Source organism: Bubalus bubalis, chromosome 5 (assembly GCF_019923935.1).
Source record: "Bubalus bubalis isolate 160015118507 breed Murrah chromosome 5, NDDB_SH_1, whole genome shotgun sequence".
Taxonomy (NCBI): domain Eukaryota; kingdom Metazoa; phylum Chordata; class Mammalia; order Artiodactyla; family Bovidae; genus Bubalus; species Bubalus bubalis.
In genome coordinates, this window is record NC_059161.1 from 132192404 (window position 1) to 132220039 (window position 27636).

A 27636-nucleotide genomic window follows, 5' to 3' on the forward strand; every position below is an offset into this window, starting at 1 on the left:
TAAAAAAAATATTTCATTTCATTCTGAATAAAAAATGGAACAGACAGAACTCTTGGAAATCCTGAAAACAATGTCATCGCTACTGCAAAATTTCACAGAAATCATCGCACGGGGCGTGGGGGCCGAGCCTGGGCCCCGCCCGCTACAGAGGCCGCCTCTCTGGGAGGGGCCGGGGGCGCAGTGGCCTGGGGGCCCGAGCGGGCAGGCACCATGGTGGCTGTGCCCCGGGATGAGCCCGCCGGGTCCCCGGGTCCAGGCTCTGGGCCCGGCCTCCAGCTGCCAGCACAGGCCGGCGGGTGAGGCTGGGAGGGGTCACTGGTCCTCAAGGGGCCTCTTTTTGGGGGGCCTCCTTTCGGGCGGCCTTGCGGCTGCGCGCGCCCCACATCCCCCGCTTGGAGTGGAAGTGGTGGTAGAAGTTCCGTACGCGGAGTCGCTCCACCTCCAGCCCTGCCTGCAGGACCCTGCGGGTAGTGAGGGGTGGTCAGGGCTGCCCTGCAGCCTGGAGGGTCTTTGGGGGTGATCAACACGGGAATGGGGGTAAATGGGGCTACCCTCATTCTGGACCCTGGAGGGGGAGGACATGTATGTCCGGGTGGCCCTTGAGCCTACAGAACAGTGGGGTGGGATGGAATGGAAAAGGTCATAACCAGGTCTAAGAGCTGGATGTGGGGCCCTTCACTACTGCAGGACCTTGCTGGGGCCAGGGGGACCCCAGGGCCACCACCAGATCCTATAGGATCTGAGGGCTTCCTTGAGTCTGCAGGACCCTGGAGCTGGGAAGGGGTTTAGGAGAGTTGAAGGGGGGCATCTAGAATCTCTCTAGGCCTATAGATCCTGGGAGTAGGAGGAGGAAGACAGCAGAGTCTTGTCAGCAGTGAGGACCCCGGGCTCCTCCCCACCCAGAGGGCAGGACGTGGACCTGTCTGTCTCTGTGTGTTGGGGGCGGGGGGGGGGGGTCACCTGTCCAGGAGCTCCCAGTCCTCGCCTCCCCACTGGTCCCGGAATTCCTCAGTGTTCATGCCTCCAATACGGTCAAAGTCAGACTTGTAGATCCCAAACAGGCCAAAGCCATTCACCTCCCAGTAACCTGGTGGGGAGGGGGTGCCCTTCAGACACCAGGTCCTGAAAGGCTGATGGGCTCTCGGGGTCACTCCAAAATGTTGGTCATACCTTGGACCCTGGGCCTGATTTGGGTGCTGAAGGAGGTTCCTAGAGGCCAAGCATGACCCTGGGGTTACTGGGTGGGGGGGGAGGAACTTGGGGTCCTGGGCACTGTGGGGTTCCTAGATGCCACAAGGAGTTCTGGGCATTACAGGGAACCCTGATGGGGCCCCAGGCCTACCTTGCGGGTTGGGAGGCCCCTGGGGAGCCTAGATTTTACCCTGGCATTGGTGGGACCCTGGGCCCTCCTCGGGGGCATCCAGGGCATTACTGTGCGGGTCCCCTGGTGAGCTCCCACAGCCCAGGCGCACGACCACGGGCACAAAGGCATCCTGGCATTGGTGGGACCCTGCGCCCTCCCAGGGGCATCCAGGGCATTACCGTGCGGGTCCCCTGGTGAGCTCCCACAGCTCAGCCGCATGACCACTGGCGCGAAGGCCAGCTTGCCCTCCACGCAGTGCTTGCGAATACCGTCCAGGATGCTGGGGGGGAAGTGGATGTGCAGGTCGCAGAGGAAAACGATGCTGCTGGCATCCTGGGGGCAGCGGGGAGGGCTGAGCCTCGCCCTCCGCTCCAGAAGGGCGCGCCCGCCCCAGCCCAGCGGGCTTTTCCGGTCAGCCCTACCCTGACCACGCACCTCTACTGCGTCCACTCCAGCTTGCAGCCCCGCAGAGCGCTCAAAGTTCCCGGCTCGCCTCAGGTATTGGTATCTGGGAGAAGGGACGAGTGGGTGGGATCACACACTGTGGCCTCTGGGAGCGGGGTGGGGGCAGGAAAACCCACCTCTATTGGGGAGAAGGAGAGATTCGGCCCACCCTCCCCGAAGGGAGCGGGGGCGCAGCTACCTGGGCAGCCGCGCAGCGCGGAGGGCCTGCTCCACGTCCATGTCCTCGCTCTCAAAGTCCACCAGGACGACACTGAAGCGGGAGTCGCCTGTGCGCGCGTGCAGGGCGGCCATGTCTGCCAGGAACTGCATCACCCAGCGCGCCTGGTTTTTCACTGGAGGAGGATGGGGACACTGAGCCCACCTGCACCCAGCCCGGCGGCCCCCGCGCCCCACAGCCCTAGGTGGCGCTGCCCGCCACACCCGACGCACCGGGCACGACGAAGTGCACCATCACGTCTTGGCGCCAGGCCAGGCGCAGTGGCCGGCACAGCTCTGGGCGGCCGTCGGGGCGCGCGGAGGCTGCGGCGGGCTCGGGACTCTCTTGGTCTTCCTCAGTGTCGCCGGCACGGGCCCCGGGCAGGCGCAGGAAGACGTACTCAGACAAGCGCAGGCGGCGCCCGCCGCGTTCCTGGAGCTCCAGTTCCAGGAGGAAGCGGCTTCCTCGTGCGGAGTCCCGGCGCTTCTCCACGTTCACGATGCGCAGAAGAGCGTATCGCCTGGGGGCGGAGCCTGGTGAGCCGCAGAGTGGAGGCCCCCCCCCCCCAGCTCCCCATCGCCGCCGCAGAAAGGCGGCCACTCAAGTGACTGGGGACGGGGGGTGGCAGCCATGCACCCCTCCCCCCCAGTGGCCAGGTGTCCCAGTCGCCACCCATCCCATCCCCCCTCAAGGCCAAGGCCTGAGGGGCGTGCTGTCTCAGAAGGCAGACCCACATTTCAGGCCTCCTCCTCCCCCGACGCCCCGCGAAGGAGGCGTCTCCACGCCAAGGCCGGTCCTCTGTCCTTACCACCGCCACTGCTGTCTACAGCCACACGCTCAGAAACCTTCAGGGGCACCCGCTGCCCCCAGAACGGGACTCATAGCCTTAATGTCTCTGACTTGTCTCAGTATCTTGTCCTGCAGCCAAGCAAGCTTCCTCTTCTGGGGGGAGGGCTCTGTCCCGGGTGCCCCCCGCCTGGATGCTGGGCCCTATCCTCCCCACCCGCAGTCTCCAGGGTCCTAGATACCTCCTGTGAGAAACCTCCTTTTGGCCTCCCTGGCACAAGCCCAGGGTTACCCTGTTCTCCTGGGAAGAAGCCTCTGGCCCTTCCCCTTCACCCCGGCCCTGAGCACCTCACCTCCACTCCGCCCACAAAAAGTGGTTTCTCCTCCTCCCGGGAAGACAGGGCCCTGCCCTTGGCTAGGCTGCTCTTCTTTCTGCCACATGATTCCCCTGTACAGCCAGTATCACTCACCTGGGAGCCTACAGTATGACCTCCAGGGGTCTAGATTCTTCCCCTCGCCCCATGCCCCTCCCCACCACGGTCTCCCCAAGTGTCAGGGCCTTTCTGCCCCAAAGGCTCTGGGTCAGTGTTTTCGCTCCTGGGGCCACTCACACCCTTGTCCTGCTTGGAGGATGGGGCTGCAGCCATGACCTTTCTGTTGGACAGAGGCCCTCATACCCTAGGATGATGAGCTGCTCTCAGGAGGCTCGGAGCCAAGGGCATGCTGGCTTTTTCAGCCACCTAGAGTCAATCTGCCCCTGCCTCTGCCAAGGGTTCAGGCTGTCCCATCGCTGCCCTGGACCAAGCCTGTAGGTCACAGGCTCTGCCTTCTACCCCCTCCTCTCCAAGGCTTCATCTATGATCCAGATGGGCCAAACACGTGTCCTGCTCTAAACTTTGTATCAGAGGCAAGAATGAGTCCTGAACCCGGCCTTCAATGCCCATGAGGCCTGCCCTCTGCCCACCAGCCTCCTGGCCAGCCTTTGCCTATCCTTTCTGTCTGCAGGTCCTGCCCCTCCTTAAGGGCTCAGCATAGTTCTAAGAACCCCTCAGGGCAAACTGGGGTTCCCATTCTCCAGCCCCACACCTGCTTAAGGTGGAGACAGCATTCAATTGCTGGGGCCTGGGAGACCCGATCAGAGGGCTCAATGGAGCAGGAACCCTGAGCTCACCTCTGAGGACGAAGACCCCAGTCAGCATGGTGCTGGCGGGGGGAGGGATCCTGGGCTTCTTAGCTTGATCGTGTGTGTGTGTGTGTGTGTGTGTGTGTGTGTGTGTGTGTGTGTCTATTTTGAGGAGAGACCTGGGTGGCTCAGATCCATCCTCAGGTCCAAGTCCAGGTCCAAGGTGGCAGGCGGGGGGTTTGGAGGTGCAGGACAGAGGAACCAGCCCTGGGTGGTAAGGGGAAGGCGCCTAACACAGGACGGGGGCCCCAGCAGGGAGAGAAGACCCTTTCTGACGGTTGTGTGTGCGTGCGGGTGTGTACCACTCCCAGAGCAGTGCCTTGTTAGACCTTGGGGAAGAGCTGAGGGTCCCATCGAGGCCAAGCTCCGCCCTTCCCACGGAACCCCTGCCCCGTACCCGCTGTGGCGCATGTTGAGCCTCTCCATGTACTGAGCCACCACGTCCACTGCCTCGGCCTCGGGCAGCTGCAGGTTCCCGGACACATTGCAGCGCAGATCGTTCCAGTCGGAGCGCAGCAGCTCGAAGTCCACGTTGCCGACGCTGAACGTGCGCTGCCAGTCGATGGCGTCCTCGCGCCAGCGGCCGCGAACCAGGCCTGCCGCCTCCTCGCTGTCCTCCGACGCGTTCTCGTCACCGGGCGCCCCTTCCTCGTCATCGTCCCCTTCCTCCTCCTCGTCCTCCTCGCCCTCCTCAGGCAGCTGTGGCCTGGACACCTGGGACAAGCTCAGGAAGGAGGTCACGGGCTGCGCTTCAGAGGAAGAGTTGGAGTCCGCCGTGGGGGCCGCGAGTCCCGGGGCGCGCGCCCGGCCCTCCCGGCCCTCCTGGGTGGCCGGCGCCGGGGCCAGGGCTCTCAGCTCTGTGGCCGGGGGGCTGCTCGTCCTGTGGCCTCGAGCCCGGGGTGGGCGTGGGGGCGCCCGCAGCGGCACCCTGGGTAGGGGTCGGGGGCGCAGGAAGACGCCAGGCAAGGGCGGCCGGGGTGGGCCGCGTGCGCCGAGTGGCGGGGCCCCGGGGGGCGCCCGCAGGCCGGGCCGCACGCGTGTCACGTACACCTTGGAGGGCCGGGCTGCGGGCCGCGGGGGCGGGGCGCGGCCCAAGAAGAGGGGGAGCTGGCGGGCCGCCCAGCTCAGCGCCCGGGAGCGTCGGGGTGTCGGCGCGGCAGGGGTGGCCGGGGCCTCGGAGGGGGCTGCGGGGGCCGGGAGCTGGCGGCTGCCCTGCCTTTGGGGGGCCTCGGTGGGCCCCAGGCCGGCGTCGAGCAGCTCTCCGTCGTCCTCGTCATCCAGGAAGTCTGTGGGAAGCGCGCGTGAGCCGCTGCAGGGCCACCCAGCTGGGGGTGGGGTCGCTGTGGGCACTCACCGTCCGGGTTGAGGAAGAGGAAGGCTCTGCGCTGCACCTCCTCTCTGTCCTCCCCGCCCTCCTCCCGGTCCATCTTCATGTATTTGTAGAACCCAAACCTGGGGCGGGCCAGCGGGGCATCAGACACCCGCTCGGCCGAGGCCCGCCCATTCTTCCCGGGAATCGCCCGCCCACCGCCCACCGCCCACCTTTCCAGATACAGCGGCGACTCCCGGTAGAAGCACTTGTTGTCCGTCTCCATGTGAGTCAGGCGCGTGTGGTCATTGGGATAAACGAAGGACAGGTACACCTGGGGTGGGTAGAGGCCTCAGGGTGGGCCGTCTTCCAGAGGGTCTGGAGGCGGCTTTGGGGACCCTGGTGAGAGGGAGGCCTGGGTCTCGGGGAAGACCTTGGCGAGGGGCACTTACAAATTGCAGTCCCTGGTATCTTGCGATGGGAAAGTCCTTGACCACGTAGGTCGGGGCGTAGGTGCAGGGCTCCAGCACACTCTCCAGATCCGAGGGCTCCACCCGAGGCGCTGTGAAAGGGAGGTCACACTGTGGCCCGGACCCTCGCCTCGACACCCTCTCCACCCTGTGCGTGAACCCCCCTCACTGAGAAAGAAGGCGTCTCGGGGATCCGGCCGCAGCATGTCAGCTCTGGGTTCCTCCTGCCGTGGCTGCCCCGCCACGTGACTGGCAGGAGACTGGGGCACGTGAGCCACGTGGTCCATCTTCAGGGCTGACTCGTCTAGGGGCAGAGGATGTGTGAGGTCCCCAAGGAGTTCACAGAGCCCTCCTCACCCACATCCAGCCACCCCAGAGACCACCTGTAGGTGCCGCCCCCTTCCCCAGAGGCACTGGCTCCGGACCTGTGTAGAGGGAGATGTGAGCAGAGCCGATGACCTCGAACTTCAGACCCGGCAGGAATGCTCGCCACTGGGGGTTGGAGAGGGTGGTCAGGGCCAAAGGAAGGGGGTGTGGGGGGACACCCTGGGTCAGGGAGGAGTGGATCTTCCTGGCATGGGGATGGGGAGCTAGCAGGGCAACACCTTTAAGGATGCAGAAAGCTGGGCGGGTGGACAGGGGAGGAGCCCTAAGAAGGCACGGCAGGGAAGCTGCAGAGGCCCAGAAGGTTGGGATCCCTGGAAGAAGGTGAGAACCTCCTCTGCTCCCTTCAGGCCTTTCCTGACATCCTGGGCGCTTCTTGACCTTCTGGTTATGACTTCTGCTCGTGATTCCACGGCCACTGCCCTTCTGGAGATCAGAGCTGGCCTTTCAAGGGCGAGCCCCAATGGCTCCCAGCTCCCTGGTGGGCCTCCCCATCCCCACTTCTCCTGCTTCTGTGGTTCTCAGTCTCCCTTGAAGACTCTCTCCGCACCCCTCTCATGCTGGGTTCCTGGGGGCTGTCCCAGGCCCTCCTCCCTTCCCAGCTCATCCTGGGCCCTTAGTCGCCCCCTCAGCTTCCACAAGATGACCTGAAATCTGCACCTCCAGTCTAGACCCTCTGCCAAGCTGAGTTGGGGTGATGCCCTCCACACATAAACCAGACGCCTGCAACATCCCAGCCCTCCCTGGTCACCACCCCACATCCAGCTAAACTCGGGCTCAATCACTGGGCATCTCCCCCCGCCCCGACAGGACCTGCGGGTTCAGGGACCGACGGGAAAATACTTCCCAACAGGCAGTGGCTAGAGGGTCTTCCCTGACATGCAAATCCCATTGCCTCATTCTCAGGAGGAAGCCCTGCCTGATCTGGCCACCAGCCTGCTTGGAGTTCCAGAAGACTGTTCTTGAGACCAGGAATTCATCCTTGCACCCCAATTCTCCCCCTAACCCATGGGTCTCCTTGTGAACGTCTCTCAAGAATCTGCTCAGGGGCCACTTTCTCTGTGCAGCCGCTGAGCAGGCACAGCGGAGTACAAGTCCCGTCCCTGAGCAGCTGCTTTGTCAGCCAGATGGGAAGTCCTGGGGGGGTGGGGGGCAGCGTCCACGCTGCTGTTCTGTGGGGAGCGGCTGGAAGGAGGGCAGGGCAGGGCAGCGGGGTCTCCAGAAGCCCCCCGGGGGGGGCAGCTGCACTCACACCCACTTCCACGTGGTCCGAGCCGCGGTCATCCTGCTTGTGCAGCAGCTCAAAGTAGTACCTCCGAGAGGCCATGAGCCTGGGGACAGGAGGAGTCAGGGGCTGGCCTGCTGCACCCCAGGAGCCCCCGAGAAACGGAGAGCCCCAGGGCCAGCAGCAGCAGTTTCACTCGTGTACGCATCACCCCGCCCTCACACACAGACACGCACCTGCTCCCAGTCACTCACCGTCTGGGCTTAGACACCTGGGAGCTGAACTTGGTGAACTCTCCAGGTGCTGTCCACTCTGAGCCCGTCTGGAGGGTGACAGAAAAGGGCAGGGGGCTCACCGTCTCCTTGGGGCACCAGCCCCACCCAATGCCCCTTCCTGAGAAGTTGAAGGGGACAGGTGACCGAGGCCACAGGAGGCCCGTAAAGACAGAAGGGGTGTGGACGGAAGGGCGGGTGGGGATACCTTGCCCACAAAGGCCACCAGCTGGGCACCCGCTGGGCTCTCATTTGGGCTCAGCCAGAACTCAGAGTTGTCATCCGAAGCCACAGAGAACTGGACGTCGCCTAGGCCGTAAGACAGGGCTCAGGGGCGGGCGGGGCGCTCGCGACACTCCCCCCCACGCCCCCACCCCCGCACCATCTCTCGCTGGGTGGATGAAGCCGAAGAGGCGGAGGCCGTAGTTCTTCCACTTGGGGGACACAGCCAGCTTCTTCACGGTGGTGCGAGTCTGGGGGGACAGCGGCTGCTGACGTCAAGGTGCCTGCCCACCGCCCCCCCGAACCTGGGACTGCTGCCCCGCAGCACTCACGTGAGGGAAGAGAGGGAAGTGCAGGTTCCTCCGGAGCTGGCCCACGGCGCCCCCGCACCAGTCCTCAAACACGTGCAGATTCACCTGCCCCTTGTACTGCGGGGGAGCGGGGCTTACCAGCTGCCCAGCGGCCCCCGCCCTCCCTGCCCGAGCGCCCGCAGACCTCACCTCCTCCCGCCACACCGGCACTTGACGGGTGAGGTTGAGCACCAGGGGTCTTCCAGCCCCGCCAGGAAACAGCACGCCTGGGTCCCGACCTTCAGACTGCAGGAGAGAAAGGGCACCAAGGTCACACCTGAGAAGTGTGAGGGCAGGAAGAAGTCACACACACACACAGAGGTCCAGACGCAATGGGTGACACAGCCAGCCACACACGCCGGTTCCCATCACACGGCCCTCCACACCCAGCCACAAAGCCCCGAGTCCATCACACCCCAGCCACACGCACACCCAGAAGACCCCTGGTCACCCCGTGTGCAGCACCTGCGTCCCCCCAGGCCCGGGCATGTGAGTGGCCGCGTCCCCTGCCCACGGCCACTGGCACATGGTGGCCTTGGATCTCGTACTCGCGGCTGTGTTGTTGTTCCCCACAGCCCTGCTCACCACTGGCTCCTCCTCGCGGCTCTCGCTGGAGTCCTCTGCCCTCTGTGTGGCCAGCACAGCGTGAACGCCCCGGCCGTCGGTCACACCGCTCAGCTTCTCGCCGTCTGTGGGTGGCAGAGTGGCTGTGGGTGGGACCCAGACTCTTCAAGGCCACAGCCCTTGCCGCTAGCGTCAGTGGGGGCAGGATGGCCAGTGGTGTCCCCTTTGAAGCCTCCCATCCCCATGTCGGCTCCCTCATGTTGCCTGAAAGCCCCTCCTGCCCCCAGCGAAGTGCCTTCTACCGGGCTGTTCTCCCACCTCCTGCCTCTGCGGGGATGGCCCTGCCTGAGTCCTCCACCTGACTCTTCCCAGCCCCCACTGGTGTGAGGGAGCGGGTATGTGTGTGCACATCCTAGCGTACACGCATGCACGTGCACACCGATCATCGGGTGTCCTCATCGGTGACTCTGCTCCAGGAAGGCCCCAGGACTGCTCTGTGCGCTCGGCGTATCTCGCACGTGCAGGCGTGTGTCTGCCTCCCTCGCAGAACCGAGAGCCGAGTGCTAGTACTGGAGCTTGTTGTCAGGCAAGCCAGCGCTGCGGTCCTGAGGCTACACCAGCCCCGGCCCACGGCGCAGGTGCTACCTGCTGCCCTTGAGGCCACGGTCCCCGACCAAAGGAGCCCTGGCATGCTGGTCTGGCTGTCAGAGGCCCCGGGGCCAAGGTGGCCCTGCGGGGACACTGTCCCCGGGATCCCTTCTGTGGACTTCTCTAGAACATGGCACACCCCAGCCCCCCAAGCCTGGGCAGACCACCTGCATACCTCAATGCCCTCAATGTCCCAGACCTCCTCCTCAAGCTGTGGACCTGGGGGTCCCATACCCTGGGATCTTAGCCACTGAAGGTGAGGCTTCACTGTCCCATCCAGAGGCCCCCAGTCCAGGAACCCCTCTGCTCCAGGGCCAAGTCTGGCTTCAACATCTATGCCTGCTCTTCGATCCAGATCCCAGAAGCGAGTCTCATACTGACATGGCTGGCCTGGCCCCTTCTCGGGGGGACAGGGACTACCCATAGTCTCCTGCCTGTGAGACCCCAGTGGTGCCTGTCCGCTTGGTTCTCCCTAGTCACTGTCCTTTGTCTGGCTGGGAGTTGAGCCCCTAAGAGGCTCCTGGAAAACCCCCCCACAGCCTGGCCCTGATGCTCGCTGCCCGCCAAGGTAACTCTATGACTGCTGGAAAACTTCTGTTGGGGAGCCACACCCAGGCTGCCACCATGGTCCTGCAGGGCCGAGCCCAAGCGCAGTGAGATCCAGATGGCCTCCTGCCGGCCCGCCCACCCGCACAGGCTGCTGGACAAGGGGCAGGTAGTCTTTCTGCTGGGAGTGAAGACAGTGCTGACAGGACGGTCAGGAAGGCGTCAGACACGTTCGGCTGCTTAGCTTCCCCGAGCCCTGCACTGGTGGAGCCAGGTCGCCAGGCAGGAGGCGAGACCTGCTGGCTGGGCTGCTTCTGGCTGGAGCTGCACGAGGGTTTGATGGTCTGTAACCTTGAACAGCTCCTGCCCACTCAGGAACAGCAGGACGGCTTCCCCACTGGTCCAGCTGAGAGAAGAGGAGGCCTCAGAAATGGGGTTCCCACACCTCCGCCCCCTCCTAGCTGCTGAGTTAGGCTCCCTGGCTGCTTGGGAAGTCAGGTTGGGGAGGACTGTGGTTGCTCAGAAAACCACAAGGCAGCTAGGTAGGAGGCTGGTTATGTTCTGTGTCACTGGGTCACACTCTGGGGTCCTGCCTTATGTGATGGTAACTGGAGGCCCCTAGAGGATGTGGTAGCTGCAAGATGCGTGCACTCTGGGGAGGGGTAGGTTGGGACCAGCCTCTGACCCCTGGCCTGGGTTTGTGACTGAACAGGGAGCTTTGGACCCTTTGGTGGGAGTGGCCAGGACTTTATGGATCAAAATCATTGTTCTCAGTCCTCAGGAAGCAAGATTCTCATCACCCACCCTTAAGACACCCCACTTTCTTAAGAAGGTCAGGGGCAGCTTGGCTGGGACCTTCCCTGCCCTGAAGTGCTTCCTTCTCTCTCTCATCACCAACCTCCCTGTCCCCAGCCCTGTTCTAGGCACTCTGCTCCTCCTCCCCAAAATATGTGTCAATGGTCACCACTTCCAAGAGCCCTTCCAAGATCCCCTAGCTAAAGTGGCAGGACTCCTCCCCTGACTCTCCCCCGACATCACTCACCAGGACCTTATTTGTGGGTTCATTGTCTGTTCCCACTGGAGCGTGAGCCTGAGTCTGGAAGCGTCCACTCCAGGCAGTTCGGGTCTCCCCAGGCTGCACCCCTATCCCCATGACTCACTCCCAACACACAAGCATCTCAGTCTCTGATCACAGGTTTACCTAGGGCTCCTCCTCCAGGAAGCTTTCCGACTGCGAGTGTCAGCTCCCCCCACCAGCCTCTTCCCCAGCAGACGGGGAAACGGAGGCTCTGCTAAGCAGGAAGAGTCGGAGGCGCAGCCGGACTTGGTCCCGCGAAATTCCAGCTGGCAGGGCCTGGTATCGGAGGGCTCTCCAAGACCACTGTTACCCTGGCGCTATCCGCCCCAGGCCAGACCCCCGAGTCAGCCCGGGTTTGGGGACGCTCAAGAGGGTCGCGCACGTCATGGTTGACGTCATCCGGCGCTCCGGCCGGGTAGAGCCGAACCGAGCCCCCTGCCCGGATACTGCCGAGCTGGGAAGGGCGGCCCGGGTCTCCAGGCAGCTCTGGGCCGAGCCGAGACCTGAGCGCAAGGGGAGGGCCCGGGCCCGGGGCCGCTTGGGACCCTCACCGCCCCCCGCCCCGGGCGCGCGCCCCCTCCCGTACCTCGCCCGTAGCCCAGCCGCTGGCGCAGCGCGCGGCCCTGGCGCACCAGGCTCAGGTGCACGTACGTGAGCCACGCGGCGCAGGTAAGCAGCACCAGCAGAAGCAGCAGCTTGATCTGTTTGCGGATCTTCTTCACCGGGAACCACGGCATCGCGGCCGACCCCGCCCCGCCCGGGGCCGCGCTCAGCGGCGTCGCTGCGGCCCCCCACTCCTGCGCGCTCCGCGCCGCGTCCCCCGACCCCGCATGGCCCTTTGTCCGCCGCCCGCGGCCCCGGGCTGCGGCCGCGACCCCGGGCTGCCCTTGGCCAAGGGCCCGGGGTGGGCGGTGGAGCGGCTGCCGGCGGTTCCCCCGCCCGGCCCCGCCCGGCCGCTCGGGCTCCAAGCTCCCGGGGGCCGCGGCGGGACGCAGCAGCAGCATCCACGCTGCGGTGCTACCCACCGTGAAACGGGCCCGGCCGCCGCGCCGCGCAAGCCAATCCCGGCCCGGCCGGCCTGCGGGGAGCCAATCCGCGGCGCGCGAGGCGGGGCCAAATGTTAGGGTGTGCCCGCCGCTCGTCTCCACGCAACGCGCGCATCCACCTGGGCAAGACGCCCCGCGCAGCGCGGGAACGCGGGGTCCCGGGAATACGGAGCACCCGGGAGGTGCACCGGGAGGCGCGGGGCCGGGGCCAGGGGCCAAGGATCAGAGAATGCACGCGCCGCGGGGTAGTGCGTAGGGCCGGGGGACGCGGGGCACGCGAGGTGCTGGGGACAGGCACTGGGGTCACAAGGTGTACTGGTGGAGGCCGCGGGAGGAGCCGCTATGGATCATGGGACAATGGGGACACGGAGACAAGGGTGTAGGGAGTCGTGATGGAGAGACAAGACGAGCCTGTGGAACGAAGGCGAAGGATGTGGGCAGCGTGGGCTTGCCGCTCGAGCCTCCTGCTAACAATGCAGCGAGGAGGAATGGGGCTCAGACGTCGTGGAGAAAAAAAGGGTCTGGGGGAGAGACACGGGGATAGGTGAAGGTGGTGGGTCAGGGCAGCTGGGGCGGGTTTGGGCGCACAGGCTCCATGCAGGCAAGACTGAGCAGGGTCTCAAAGCACCTGGCTTCACACTGAGTAAGGGGCATGAGGAGCTACCAAAGGACTTAGCTTGGAGGCCAGGGTCTGACCTGGTCACCAGGTGGACACGGGCCGCAGACTCGAGGTGGTGGGCTCCACTGAGGGCAGAGTAAGGTGGGGAGGAGAAGCCCAGGCAGGAGGGGCAGGGCTGTCTGGAAGCCAGTAAGAGGGAACCCAGCTCTCCCATTTCTGACCCGAGCCAGGAGTGTGGCTCTTGCTGAGCTGGAGGTTGGAGGGAGGGGGGTGGTGTGGGCTGATGCTGAACTTTGCCCTATTTGGTTCTCATTCCTGCCCCAGCCACCGCCAACCCCGCCTGCCCTGTCCCCCCACCCCTGCCCTGCTGCCAGCCTGACTCTTCTCTCTGCCCCTCCAGCTGCTGCACTTTCTGTTACTGTGTAACCAGCCGGTTACAACCTGGGTTGTAAACAACTGTTGGTTAAGCTCCCTGAGTTCGTGGAGTTCGTGGTTTGCGAGTTTAGATGTGGCCCCACAGGACAGCTCTCCTCTGCTCCAGGAAGTCTCAGGCCTCAAGTGGGAAGACGTGACCAGTTGGGGGTGACTCTGGTGGCTGGGCTGGGGTCATCTGAAGACTTCCACACCCTCATGTCAGGGCCTTGGCAAGGACAGCTGGGCTTGGCTGGGATGGTTAACCAGGGTACCTGGGGGTGGCCACTTGGGTGGTGGCCTCTGGACTCCAGCAAATAGGGCGACACACCTGGAGAGTCCCCACCCACCAATTCTGCCCCTGTTGTCGTGGGCTCCCCAGGCTCCAGCGGAGGGGCTGTGGATCCCCCCAGGGAGGGAGGGTCCAGGGAGTTGAGGTCATAACACTGTTACACTATCCTTTTTCCCCTTTTATTTTAACCCCAGGGTCGTTTTCCGCTGTTCTGTCATCTGTCCTGTAAACAACGCCCACATCTCGTCCCTCTCCTCCAATCCACTTTCCAAGCCCATGTTATCTGAACACTCATTATGTGTCAAACTGTGTGTATTTTAAGCATTATATCAATAGTTTTTTGTGCTGTAAATCTCATTGTGTTCCCTGTATTTTCTCCAAACTTCACATTCACAAATGCACGTCTCCATGCTGTTGTGTGGGATGCTTTCCCTCTGCTCCCAGCCCTCCCCCATGCGCATTCGGCCAACAAGTGCCCAGGGTCCTTATGAGCCAGAGGCGTTAGGGGCACAGCTGTGAGCACGGCAGATACAGCCCCTCCTTTTGTAGAGTTTCTGTTTTCCTAGGCAGAGGCATATGTGAACAAGGATGGTGGGAAGTGCTGTGAAGACAATAAAGAGCTGATGGGCTAGGGAGACTGAGGAGGGGCTTCTTCCGTCGGAGCGACCACTAGGGGCTCACTGAGGGAGTGACGTCGGATCTGAAGCATAAATGCAGTCTTTAAAAAGCAAGCACCAGAAGGTGGGTTCCAGGAGGGAAGAGTTGGGGACGCTACTGCCTGGGAAGGCCCAGGAGGGCTCCTGGTTCGGCCTGGAGGGCAGCAGGTGGGTGAAGGGCAGGGGGCAGGGGTGGGCGAGAAGGCAGCCAGCATCTGCTGGTCACGGCTGCTCTGTTGGAGACCACGCATGGCTACAACAACCCTTCAGAGAGTGGCAGCCACTGCCCGCTCCTGCCTTTCCGGCTTCACACAAGCTCCTCTCTTGCTCGACTCTGACCTGAACTATATGGGGAAGGGGGTCCTGGGAAATGGATTTCCAGCTGAACACCCAGCAGAGGCTCCTTAGCAACTCTGCATGCATACACACTTCTACTTTAAACCATGCTTAACTTCCACATAAAAACAGGCAAAATCATGCTTCTGCTTAATATGATGCACGTGTCTGGCCAAAAAGAGGTGGAGGGATGCTTCATGTCACTGGATCCGTCTTTGGGTGGTACTGACTCCAACTGAATACCCATACGCTCCTGCAGGGGATCTTCCCCGCCCAGGGATCAAACCCATGCCTCCTGGGTCTCCTGCATTGGCACGTGGGTTCTTTATCATTAGTGACACCTGGGGAGCCCAACTGGAAAACACATTCTCTTTAAGAATGTTGAACACTTGAGCACTCTCAGAGTGTGTTGAGTGTTAATAACACAAACACCAAGATGTAAGGTCAACTATTGTTAACAGAAGTTAGAAGTGAAAAAGAGAGTGTTAGTTGCTCAGTCGTGTCTGACTCTTCGCAACCCCACGGACTGTAGCCTGTGAGGCTTCTCTGTCCATGGAATTCTCTAGGCAAGAATACTGCAGTGGATTGCCATCCCCTTCTCCAGGGGATCTTCCCGACACAGGGACTGAACCTAGGTCTCCATCATTGCAGGCAGATTCTTTACCATCTGAGCCACAAGGGAAGGCCTGGTGGGGGGAGTGGAAAAAGGGAGGGGGGCGGGTGGAAGTAGTGTGCACGTACCACACATGAAGGAAGGACGAGGTTCTCGTGGCTATGGCAGCCACTTGCCTTCTTGCCCTGCCCACTCCACATTGCCTGTGTCCTCAGCTCGCACCTCAGCTGCTTGTGGGTCTTTGTCCAGTGAGGTGATCCCAAAGGGCTATGCCTGTGTTGGGTGTTTCTAGTTCCAGGACCGGGGACGCTCAGAGACATGCTCGACGGTCTCCTGCATTCCAGACTGCCACCTGCTCACCCAGTGCGGTCATGAAAACTCAGTCCCCTTCTATGACCACCCTGCCCACCAGTGCTGTGCCCCTGCGTCAACTCCCTGGAGTGAGGAGCCCCGAGCGGCCGAGTGGCCAGCGGCCTCCAGTCTGATGTGCCACCTGGTGGAAGGCTTGTAGCGCTTGCCCTGAACTGAGGGGACTCCCAGGATGTGGCACTTTCAGTTTCAGACCCAGGAAAGTCCTGGGCAGACCAGGGTAGCTGGTAGCTGCTACTTTCCGCTTATCAGGTTCAAACAACATGGCATCACCAGTGTCATGGGCCAGCGAGCCCGGCTTCCGGGGCTGCCCTGCTCTGAGGAGGGCGGCGGGCAGATGCCACTGCCCCTCCCGCTGGTCTCGCTAGCGGGCGTGGAAAGACCCACCCCGATGGCTGGGCTCCCTGCCGGGATCTGCTTCAGCCACGAAGGCCCGTCAGGAACACGGCTGCGGCGGGAGTCACCACCGGTTAAGTCTGTGATCGTTGGCTGGCGGTCCCCAGGCCCCCTGTCTTCTGCACTGGCCCCCCAGGAGAACTGAATGGGGACGTGGTGGGAGCCCCCTCCTGGGCCCTGAGTCCTTGTGATGCCAACCCCCGCAGTGCCTTTGGGAGGCGTTCCTGCTGTGGTCCACTGCCCTCGGAGGAGGAGGAGGAGGAGGAGGAGGAGGAGGGGGAGGGGGAAGCCTTCCCGCAGCAGCGGCCCTCACTCCACGGGCTGGGGGCCGGTGTGCTGCCGGCTGTGTCTGCTGCAGCGATTGCATCTGTGACACGGGCAGCCACCGCTGCGTTCAGGGCGCAATGGCCCCACTGTTAGATGGGCGTGGCCCAAACACCGCCGATCACCTGACCACCACAAGCCTCTGCTCTGACTGGTGGTCCCGGTGGTGGGTTGGGGACCCTGGAAAGCATGCAGTTTCTGCTTCCTCTTCCTCAGACGCTGGTCAGTGTCCCTTCGGTGCCTCCAGGGAAGGCCAGGAGGAAGGGTGACAGGACGTTTCTGGTGACAAGACCCTTCCTCAAGGACACAGCCTCGCCCTCATCCACAGGGCCGTTGGATCTGCAGACCAGCTCAGACCAGGAAGCTGGCTGGGGCTCTGCAGCTTTCTGTCATTGTGATTCAAGCCAGGCTTCTTGTCATGGACGGAACGCTGGGGTCCTCCTCCCCAGATTCACACGCGGAAACCCTGACCCCCAGCGCACCAGCATTTGGAGACAGGCCTTGGGAGGTCTCTGGGGTTGGATGAGGGTGGGGCTGGTCTGATGGGGTCAGTGTCTGCAACAGGAGACGCCAGAGCTGGTTTTCCGCAAGCACATCAGAGAGAGCCTGTGCATGCTGCCAAGGCCACACGCCTGCAGCAGAGCCCAGGAACCCTGGCTCCACGACCTCTGACTTCCAGCCCCCTGGGCTCTGAGTAGACAGATGTCTGTTGTTTACCCCTCAGTCTGGGGATTTGGTTTGGCCACCGAGCAGACTGAGGCTCGCGCGTTTTTCATATCTGGGGCTCTCCTGCTTATACGAACAGGCAGGCTGCCCGTGGTCTTAGTCCCACGTGTAGCATGATTTCTGCATGTTGAGACCCTCAGAGACCCCATCTTAGTGTCATTCCTTGTCTGCAGAGAACTCCCCCAGGACGGGCTCCTCTCGCCCACGCGTCTATCAGAGCCTGGGTCGGTGAGGAGGGGCCCCGGATCCCCCAGGGACACTGTCAGGGAGGAGGAGAGCAAGCACTAACTCTGGCCTGTCCAGCTGCAAAAATGAGCAGGCTGTGCTTTCTAAAAGCAGTGTTGGGTTTATATGAGTGTTGATCGTGTGGACAGGGTGCCTGTGTGCTCAAGCCCAGAGTTCCCCGTTATTAACACCTTGCACCCATGTGGCACCTTTGCTACAATCAGTGAAGCAATACTGACGTGTTGTCACTCACTAAAGGCTATACTTTAGATTTCCCTACTTTTCAGCTAATGTCCTTTTCCTGCTCCAGGCCCCCCCAGGCCCCACACGACAGTCCCGTCTCCTCAGGCTCCTCTGGGCTCTGGCAGGCTCTCAGACTGTTTGATGACCTGTTTTGATGACCTGCACGGTTTTGAGGAAGACTGGGCAGGTATTTTGTGGGATGTAGAAACTGGTCTGTTGCTTTTTTCAGGATTTGATGGGGATTACGGGTTTGGGGGATGAAGAAAACAGATATAAAGGCCCCCTTTCATCCTGCCACATCCAGGGTGCCTCCTGTCAACTTAATTTATGGCTGTTGACGCTGGCCTTGATCACGTGGCTGAGCTGTGTTCGGCAGGCTTCTCTGCTGTAAAATCACCCCCCTCCCTTCCGTCCTGTGCTTTGGGGGTGGAGGTCCTCACGCACAGCCTGCACGTAGCGGGTAGAATGTCCACATAATTTATTTGGAATTCTCAGCATGGCCAATTTGCCTCTTCTCCTCCATTTCCTGATTTATTCAGTCAATTATGTCAGTATGATCATGTGGGTATGTATTTCATACTTCAGGTTATGATACAACATTGCTTTGTCGACTTTGTTTCTCAAATTGTTCCGGTTCTGGCCGCTAGGAACCCTGTCAGTTAACTCCCGCGTCCCCCGGACACACCCCGTCTTTGTGTGCTCTGGCCTTGTTTCTTTGAGCGCCTCCTTATTTTCCGGCTGCAAATGCTCCAGGCTCATCCTGTGTATTTCTGGTTCCAGTCCTAGGGTCAGTCATTTCCTCAAGAAACTGTTTCCTTCCTTTTGCTAGAGAGTCATCTTAGAAACCCAGATCTGGAGGCAGATGTGTTCATTGCTGCTGTGACCTTGTCTCTGTACCCTCTCAGCAGACAAAGCTAAGAAAGTACGTGTGTGCCAACCCTGCACACACGCACACTGCAGATACGCCTGTGTGCAACCCGGCTCCACATTACACTGCGCCCGAGTCCTCACTGATGCCCAGCAGCCCCTCTTATCCACGGGTCGCTCTCCCCTCGGTCGCCTGTGACCTGCCCCCAGCGCTGAGGCTCTCGGCCCCCACCCGCCGCCTGTGTGGTCCCAGGGCTGGGGCAGCAGGGACCCTGCTGCTGACCCGCGCCCGTGGGAACCAGCGTCGCCCCCAGGGCACAGTGCTCTGTGCGCGTCCCGGGCCTTCGCGCCTACAGACCCCACTCACGGCTACAGGGCAACTTACTGGGCTTTGGTTGGGACCTCACTGAATCTACAGGCCCAGAAGAAATGACACCTCACCAATACTGAGATCCTATCAGCAAACACGGACTATCGGTCCCCTGATTTAGATCTTTGATTTCAGTCATCAAAATTTTGTCGTTTTTCTTACGTGGATCCTCTACACTTTTTTTTCGATTTACACCTGAGCGTTTCATTTTCTCAGGTGACTGCGGTCAGCGCCTGCCCCCGGCCCCTCCCTGAGGCGCTGCGCTCACGCTGAGGCAGGGGCGCCTCCTTTCACGGCCGCATTGCCGCCTGGGGTCCTCCGCCTGCTAAACAGCCGTTACAAGTTGCACACTTAGGTTGGTGCTGTTCAGTCCTGTGGGTTTTGACAAACGCACAGGGTCATGTATTCACCATTGTAACGTCAACACGACAGCTTCAAGGCTCGCGAAGTCCACACACCGCCCCGCCCCCCGCCGACCCCGACCCCGACCCCGACCCCGACCCCGACCCCGACCCCCGACCCCGACCCCGACCCCGACCCCCGACCCCGCCCCCTCCCTCCGCCCCCCACCCCTCCCCGCGCCCGCCCACCTCCCCCGCCCCTCCCCCGCCCCTCCCCCGCCCCTCCCTCCGCCCCTCCCCCGCCGCCCCGACCCCGCCCCGCCCCCCGCCCCCTCCGCCCCGCCCCTCCCCCGCCCCCCCTCCGCCCCACCCCTCCCCGCCCCTCCCCCGCCCCCTCCGCCCCGCCCCTCCCCCCGCCCCCTCCGCCCCGCCCCCGCCCCCGCCCACCGCCCTCGGCGTCTCTAGACGCCGCGCGGTTGTGTTACTGTCTCCTTTGTTCCCGCTTTCCGGAAAGTCCATAATCGGAACCGTATAGAGTGTAGCCTTTTCAGATTGGCCTCTTTCACTCAGCGGTGTGCATTTGTAGTTTATCCGTGACTTTTTATTAGTTGGTAGCCATTTCATTTTTATCACTGAATAACGTTCCATGTGTGGACATACTGTAGTTTATTCATCTACCCCCTTGAAAGACATTCTGACTGCTTCCAGTCTGGGTCAGTTATGAATAAAACTGCTATAAACGTTGTGTGTGGACATGAGTTCTCAACGAACTGAGTAAAAAAGTTTTCAACAATTGGATAAATATCTAGGAGGGCAACTACTGAATTATATAGTGAGATTATGTGTGACTCATTGTATAATTCAGAAACTGTCTAATGTCTTCCAAAGTGACTGTGCCATTTTGAATCCCCACCAGCAATGAAGGAAAGCTCCTGTTGCTTCAGGTCCTCATCTTCATTTGGTACTGTCAGAATTTTAAATCTTAGCCTTGCTATTGGTGTCTTGTTATTTTATTTTCAATTCCCTAACAACTATCATGTCGAGTATCTTTGCAGATGCTTACTTGACATCTGTATATCCTCTTTGGTAAGGCGTCTGTTTAGATCTGTTGCCCATGTTAAAATGGTTATTTGTTTTCTTACTGTTGAGTCTGAAGAGTTCCTTGTATCATTAGATACAATCCTGTGTTGAATATGGGTTTTGGAAATATTCTCTCCTACTCGATGGCTTATCTTTTCATTGTCTTAATGGTGTATTTAGCAGAGCAGAGTTTTAAAATTTTAATAAAATCCAGCTAATCAATTTTTTTTTCTTTCAGGGGTCGCGCTTATGGTGTATCTAAAACATCATCCCCAAAGTTCACCTGGAAGCTTTATAATTTTGGTCTATAAGATGGCTCAGATGGTAAAGAATCCACCTACCAATTCAGGAGACACAGATCCAATCTCTCTGGGTTGGGAAGATCCCCTGAAGAAGGTAATGGCTACCACTCCAGTATTCTTGCCTGGGAAATCCCATGAACAGAGAAGCCTGGTGGGTTACAGTCCAAGGAGTCACTAAGAGTTGGACACGACTGAGCATACACATGATAAATTTTTAGTTAATTCTTATAAAAAGTATAAGGTCTGTGTCTAGTTATATCTTGCTCATAGACGTCCATTTGTTCCAGAAAGTTTGTGGAGAAGAATTTCCCCAAATTTTCTGCACTGTGTTGCCTAGGGCTTTGTTGAACCTTTCCGCATTTAACAAGAGTCAGTTGACTCTGTTTGTATGGACCTATTTCTGGTCTCTATTCTGTTCCACTGAGAGGTTTGTTTCACCTTTTGCCAATACTAGACTGCCTTAATGCCTGTAGCTTTATAATAAATCGTACAGCATCAGTCCTCCAACTTTGTTATTCTTTTCAGTGTAATGTTGGCTCTTCTGGATTTTTGCCTTTTCTAATAAACTTTCAATATGCATAACATAACTTACTGGGATTTAAATTGGGATTGCATTGAATCTACAGGTCATGTTGTGAATAAATGACATCTTAAAAATATTGAGATCCTACCAGTGAACATGCAGTATCTGTCCCTTTATTTAGATCTTTGATTTCACTCATCAAAGTTTGGTAGTCTTCCTTATGCAGATCCTGCACATTTTTTTTTTTTTTAGATTTACACCTGAATATTTAATTTTCTAGGATGCTGATATAAATGTTATTGTGCTTTGTCAAATCTCCATTGTTCATTGCTAGTATATAGGAAAGCAATGGACTTCTGTATGTTAAACTTGTTTTCTGCAACTTTGTTATAATTCCTTATGCATTCCGGGTGTTTTCTGTTATTTGATTTGTTAATTCTTTGGTTTTCATACATAGATAGTCTTGTCACCTGTGAAAAAAAGATAGTTTTATTTTTTCCTTCTCAATCTGTGTTTCATTTCTTGACTATTTGATTATCTGGGATTCCTAGTACGAAGTTGAACAGGAGTGATGAGAGACAACAACATTGCCTTGTTTCTGATCTTAAGGGGAAAGCATCTGGTTTCTCACAATTAAGTATGATGTTAGTGGTGCATTTTTTGGTAAATAATCTTGATCAAGTTGAGAAAATTCCCCTGTGTTCCCAGTTTGTTGAGAATTTTAATTATGAATTGGTGTTGGGTTTTGTCAAGTGCTTTTCTGCATCAATTGATCTGGTATTATATTTCTTTCTTAGCCTGTAGATTTCATAAATTACATTAATTGATTTAAAAATACTGAAGCAGCTTTGCACATCTGGAATGAATCCCACTTGATAGTAGTATGTAATTGTTTTGTGGTGCGTAATTTATCATTGAATTTTCCAATATTTTGTTGAGAAATTTTGCATTTATTTCCATGAGAGATATTGATCTGTGATTTTGTTTTCTGTTTATGTCTTTATCTGCTTTTGGTTTTATTAGGTTAATGCTGGCCTCAGAATGAGTAGGAGAAGGCAATTGCACCCCACTCCAGTACTCTTGCCTGGAAAATCCCATGGATGGAGGAGCCTGGTAGGCTGCAGTCCATGGGGTCGCTGAGGGTCAGACACGACTGAGTGACTTCACTTTCACGCATTGGAGAAGGACATGGCAACCCACTCCAGTGTTCTTGCCTGGAGAATCCCAGGGACAGGGCATCCTGGTGGGCTGCCGTCTTTGGGGTCACACAGAGTCGGACACGACTGAAGTGACTTAGCAGTAGCAGCAGAATGAGTTAGGACGCCCCCAGGCCTGGGGCTTCTTGATTGAAAGCGAGTGTAGCTGTTCAGTCGTGTCCTACTCTGCGACCTCATGAACTGTAGCCGCCATGCTACAACTGCAGCCCCCATGTCCGTGGAATTCTCTGGTCAAGAGTCCTGGAGTTGATTGCCACGCCCTCCTCCAGGGGCTCTTCCCAATCCAGGGATTGAAACTGGGCCTCCTGCATTTCAGGGGCTTATTGTTTGGAGATTATTAATTGTTGATTCAATTTCTTTGATAGATATGGCCTATTGAATTTATCTATTTCTCTTTGTAGGAGTTTTGGTAGTCTGTGTCTTTCAGGAAATTGGTTCATTTTACCCAAGTTATCACATTTGTGGGCACAGAGTTGTTTATAGTATTCTTTTATTATCTCCTAACGCCTGTGGGAACTGCAGTGATGGCCCCTCTTTGCTTTCGCATTACAATAATCTCCCTTTTCTCTTTTTATTTCTGGCTTACATTCCTAGAAATTTATCTATCTTATTCACTTTTTTCTCTCAAATAACCAGCTTTTGGTTTCATTTTTTTAAAAAACTGATTTCCTATTTTCAATTTTATTGATTTCTGTTCTAGTTTATTATCATTTCTTTTATTTGGTTTTCTTTTGGCTTATATTACCTTTTTTTCTCTCGTTTCCTAAATAAGTTTAGGTTACTGATTTTAGATCTTTCTTTTTTCCTAATATACACATTTATAGTATAGACTTCCCTCTAAGTGTGCTTTCACTGCATCCCACAAATTCTGGTAAGCTGTATTTTCACTTTAGTCCAAATCCTTTTCTTATAATTTCTTTGAAACTTATTCTTTGATTCCTGCCCAAGTGGTCTTGAATTAAGCTACATGTATCAATGCTCCATGACATTGCTTTCATGCTTAAGCAAACCCAGAAGGCAGAGATTCAAACCCAATTCAACCTGGGCCACACGTGGGGAGGCTAGGCCTCAGACACCTCTGCACGTGTGTGTGTGTGTGTGTGTGTGTGTGTGCGCGCGCGCGCGCGTAGGGGTGCAGGTGGGGTAGGGGTGGCACTCCCTTCTAGGCATCATCACCTCTAACTATCGCCAGGTAACCCCATCTCCAACGACATCCTCTTACTGGACCCCAGGTTATCCTGGGTGGGGGACAGACTCCTGTCCTTATGCCCAGAGACAATGGTCAGAACTCCACCTACCAGGCTGGTGAGACAGCGCAGCCCGAGGTCAGCACCTGTGTGGGTCACGATGGACAACAGCCAGCCAGTTTGAGCCAGTCTTGGCTGAGGGGAAGAAGCACCTCCTGCCATGTTTGCAGGCAACCTGCACCCACCCGGGACTCATGAGGGTCTAAGTCCGCATCCAGGGAGTATGGCAGGGGTCAGTCCCTTGATCGCCTTACCCTTCAAGTGGAACAAGTGTGGTACACGGTGGGCGGGGTGCCAGCCCCATTAGCACCTCCAGCTGTGATGGTGTGAGTCTGGCTGAGGGTGTGATTGCCGGGGAAGGCTGTCAGCTGGGGGCCCTTGCACTCCGTGTGTTCCGGCTGCACGGCCAGATTGCGGGCCGACAGTTTGAGGTGGAGCGGTTGCTGTGGCCATCATGGGTGCCACAGGAGGGGTTGGGGGATAGGCTTGGGGAAACTGAGGTTCAGGTGACGTGTAACCTGCTTTAAGTTCCGGGGGGCAGCCTGGCTCTCCCTCCCAGTGTACACCCAGCTCACTGGGGGGAAGGCCTCCTGCTCAGCGGGCGGTCCCCTCCCGCAGACCCCGGCCCTCACCCCGCAGCGGCGGCGCCCCGGGCCACCTCTGAAGTCAGTATCTCTCGTCGCTGGGCCGACAGCCGCGGGTTAAAACAGTACCCGACCCGGGTCCCGGGACTCCCGCGGCCGCCAGGTGGCGCCGCAGGCCCGCGCCGGGCTCCGCCGGGCCTCTCTCCGCGCGCGGCGGGGCCCAAGTCCTCCGGCCGCTGGGGTAGTGTCCTGGGGGGGAGACGCGATTCCCGGCGCGCCCGAGGGCCGCCGGCCGGGTGGTGGTGGAGAGAGTCTCTGGGGCGCCCAGCGAACCCTCCCGCTTCCTCCCCCTCGGTCGCTCCGCCTGGGAAGGTGGCGGAGGGTCTGAGAGAGGGGGCGGGGGCGGGGAGAGAGGGGGAAGGGAAGGGGGAGGGAGGGGGCTGGGGAGTGGGCGGGGAAGGGGTGGGGAGGGGCGGTGGGGGAGAGGAGGCGGGGCCGGGGCGGACGCGGGGAGGTGGCTCGGTTGCCCACCCGAACCTCCTGCTTCTCCCAAGTGACGGGCGCGCAGGGCGGTGGAGCCGGGGAGCCTCGGAGGCCCGGGCGGCGGCCGGACCCGGGAGGCGCGCAGGTCGTGGGTCCCGTGCGCCCTGCGGTCAGCAGCGCTGTGTGTAAGAGCAGTGGTGAAAGTACTCGTGCCACGTGCGTGGGTTTGTGGGCACGCCTAGACCCTGATCGGAGGAAGAGGGGCGGCAAAAGCAGGGGGTCGAGCTTGTGATGCTGCTGGGTCGCAGCCCAGCTTAGAAAAGCGGCCACGGTGGCGCCCTGCCAACTTTGCTGGCGGGAAGGCAGGCCGGCGACCCCCCACCGCCACCCCAGCTTGCCCTTAACCTCAGACTGCCTGAGCCTGCTGGTGGGCAGGAGCTGGCCGCAGACCTGCCTGCAGAGTGAGAATTGGGGGGCACGGACTTCCGAGATGGGGGCCAGCTGGTGAGGAGAGTGGGGACACAGTGCTGGTGGTGTGATGTCATCCTTGGGGTGAAGGTTCCTCTGACGGTCTAGACCTCCTCTCTGAGAACCCAGGGTCTTCAGACCTCCCTGTGGAGGACGTCTGGGAATTTGTTACTGTTACTGAGTCCAAGCTCGTTCTGCTGGCTTGGAGATAGGCCCCTGAATCAGAGAGATGAGTTGTTGAGGCAAAGAGACTATTTGGAAAGCTGGGTGACTAAGAAGATGGCAGACTAATGTCTTAAAGTAACCACCTTGTCGGGGTCTGTATGCTAGGTCCTTTATATAAAGTCAGAGAGAAGCAATGAGGAACTAAAGTAAAAAGGGCCTTCAGTCTTGCAGAACATCTGGAAGGGCCAGCCTGTGGAAGGGGTGTGTTAATCTCTTCTGTTCACAGGTGGGCAGAGTCACAGGTGAGCCGACCAAAGGAGCTTTAACAGTCAGGCAGAGGGGCGGGGTCCTTTGAGGCCTCCTCTGCTTTCCAACCCAGGTTACCCTTTACCCGAAATTACACCTTCAGGTCAACAGCAGCACAGACGCTGATAGCCCCAGTTTTAGTATAAACCTTTCCCGATGTCCAGTACCCCAGGAGAAATTATGGTACAAGAATTCATCCTTTCCTGAAGCAGTGTAAGCCTCAAAAAAATGGAACTAAAATTCTTAAGTTCAAGTCCAAACAAGTTTCAAGTACTTGGAAGGAAAACAATCCTAAACGAATCACCGTTCTCTATTGTGAGTTCTGATAAACAGATCACGTGACTTCCCGGCAGCTCTCGGCTCTGGGCGTGGCTGTCAGGAAGGCTGGATGGACTCCAGACACTGGACCCAGCCTGAGTCTGCAGGCTTCTGGCAGCAGGAGCTCACAGCCCAGGCTTTGCTTTGACAAGGAAACTTTGAGAAGGAAACTTTCCTCTTCTTCCCTTCTAGGGTCTTCGGCTTGGTAGTGATTAAATCGACATAAACCAAGTTAACAGCAGAAAAATAAATTTTGTGTTTACAGGAATCCCATGAAAGCCTGGCAGCCAAAGGACAGCCAGATACTTGCGGCTTTTGTAACTAACCAAGACAAGGAGTGGGGTGGGTCCTGGGGTGCAGAGGAAGGCGGGCAGGGGAGGTTAGCACAGGAAGGCTGCTCTGCCGCAAATCTCACAGCCCACTTCCTGGCCCAGCCCCCTCTCCACTGTAAATCAGGTGGTTGGGGAGGTAAAGCTCTTTTTCTAAATCTACTGGACTTTGCCTTTCTCTCAAAATAATCCTGCATTAAGAGGGACCCCCCTCCAGGGCCCAAGAGTGGGCTCTTGTCTAACACTCCGAAATGAATTGTCCGAGGAGACACACATGCTGACAAAGCAAGAGAGTTTATTGAGAAGGAGCACCTGGGTGGAGAGCAGCAGGGCAAGGGAGCCCAGGAGGACTGCTCTGCCACATGGCTTGCAGTCTCAGATTTTTCTGGTGATGGGATTATTTTCCTGGTTGTCTTAGCCAATCACCAACTCAGGGTCCTTCCTGGTGGCACATGTGTTGCTCAGCCAAGATGGATGACAGCAAGAAGGATTCTGGGAGGTGGTAGAACACGTGGTGTCTCCTTTTGAACTTTCCTGACCTCTCCTGGTTGGTGGTGGCTTGTTAGTTCTGTGTTCCTGACCAGGATCTCTTATTGTAGAATAATTCACGCAAATGGTTACTATTTGCCTGGCTAGACATCCTGGAATGAGAAGTCAAGTGGGCCTTAGAAAGCATCACTACGAACAAAGCTAGTGGAGGTGATGGAATTCCAGTTGAGCTATTTCAAATCCTGAAAGATGATGCTGTGAAAGTGCTGCACTCAATATGCCAGCAAATTTGGAAAACTCAGCACTGGCCACAGGACTGGAACATGTCAGTTTTCACTCCAATCCCAAAGAAAGGCAATGCCAAAGAATGCTCAAACTACCACACAACTGCACTCATCTCACATGCTAGTAAAGTCATGCTCAAAATTCTCCAAGACAGGCTTCAGCAATACGTGAACGGTGAACTTCCAGATGTTCAAGCTGGTTTTAGAGAAGGCAGAGGAACCAGAGATCAAATTGCCAACATCCGCTAGATCATTGAAAAAGTAAGAGAGTTCCAGGAAAACATCTATTTCTGCTTTATTGACTATGCCAAAGCCTTTGACTGTGTGGATCGCAATAAATTGTGGAAAATTCTGAAAGAGATGGGAATACCAGACCACCTGACCTGCCTCTTAAGAAACCTGTATGCAGGTCAGGAAGCAACAGGTAGAACTGGATGTGAAACAACAGACTGGTTCCAAATAGGAAAAGGAGTTCGTCAAGGCTGTATATTGTCACCCTGCTTATTTAACTTCTATGCAGAGTACATCATGAGAAACGCTGGGCTGGGGGAAGCACAAGCTGGAATCAAGATTGCCGGGAGAATAACCTCAGATATGCAGATGACACCACCCTTATGGCAGAAAGTGAAGAGGAACTAAAAAGCCTCTTGATGAAAGTGAAAGAGGAGAGTGAAAAAGTTGGCTTAAAGCTCAACATTCAGAAAATGAAGATCATGGCATCTGGTCCCATCACTTCATGGGAAATAGATGGGGAAACGGAAACAGTGTCAGATTTTACTTTTTGGGGCTCCAAAATCACTGCAGATGGTGACTGCAGCCATGAAATTAAAAGATGCTTACTCCTTGGAAGGAAAGTTATGCCCAACCTAGATAGCATATTCAAAAGCAGAGACATTACTTTGCCAACAAAGGTTCGTCTAGTCAAGGCTATGGTCTTTCCTGTGGT

The 27636-nt window shown here is 58.1% G+C and overlaps 1 protein-coding gene across 6 annotated transcripts; it reads right to left on the reverse strand.

Moving 5' to 3' along the window:
• B4GALNT4 (beta-1,4-N-acetyl-galactosaminyltransferase 4) lies at nucleotides 1-12035 on the reverse strand. Of its 6 annotated transcripts, none has more exons than XM_025287135.2 (20): nucleotides 11648-12026; nucleotides 8811-8914; nucleotides 8376-8471; nucleotides 8208-8303; nucleotides 8036-8126; nucleotides 7862-7962; nucleotides 7636-7703; nucleotides 7409-7487; nucleotides 6198-6264; nucleotides 5942-6076; nucleotides 5755-5864; nucleotides 5536-5636; nucleotides 5348-5445; nucleotides 4391-5279; nucleotides 2258-2544; nucleotides 2007-2160; nucleotides 1799-1871; nucleotides 1543-1696; nucleotides 961-1087; nucleotides 1-461 (listed from the first exon to the last, which is right to left on the reverse strand). In XM_025287135.2, the coding sequence occupies exons 1-20, from the start codon at nucleotides 11796-11798 to the stop codon at nucleotides 323-325; spliced, it is 3120 nt and encodes a 1039-aa protein (XP_025142920.2). In that variant the 5' UTR covers nucleotides 11799-12026; the 3' UTR covers nucleotides 1-322. The 6 variants fall into 6 exon arrangements, 5 of the variants coding, with proteins under 5 accessions (XP_025142920.2, XP_044799865.1, XP_044799864.1 ...); XM_044943930.1 differs by lacking the exon at nucleotides 11648-12026 and adding an exon at nucleotides 9229-11174; XR_006551482.1 differs by having other exon boundaries at nucleotides 326-461; nucleotides 1543-1643; nucleotides 11648-12031.
• Nucleotides 12036-27636: the final 15601 nt, after the last annotated feature.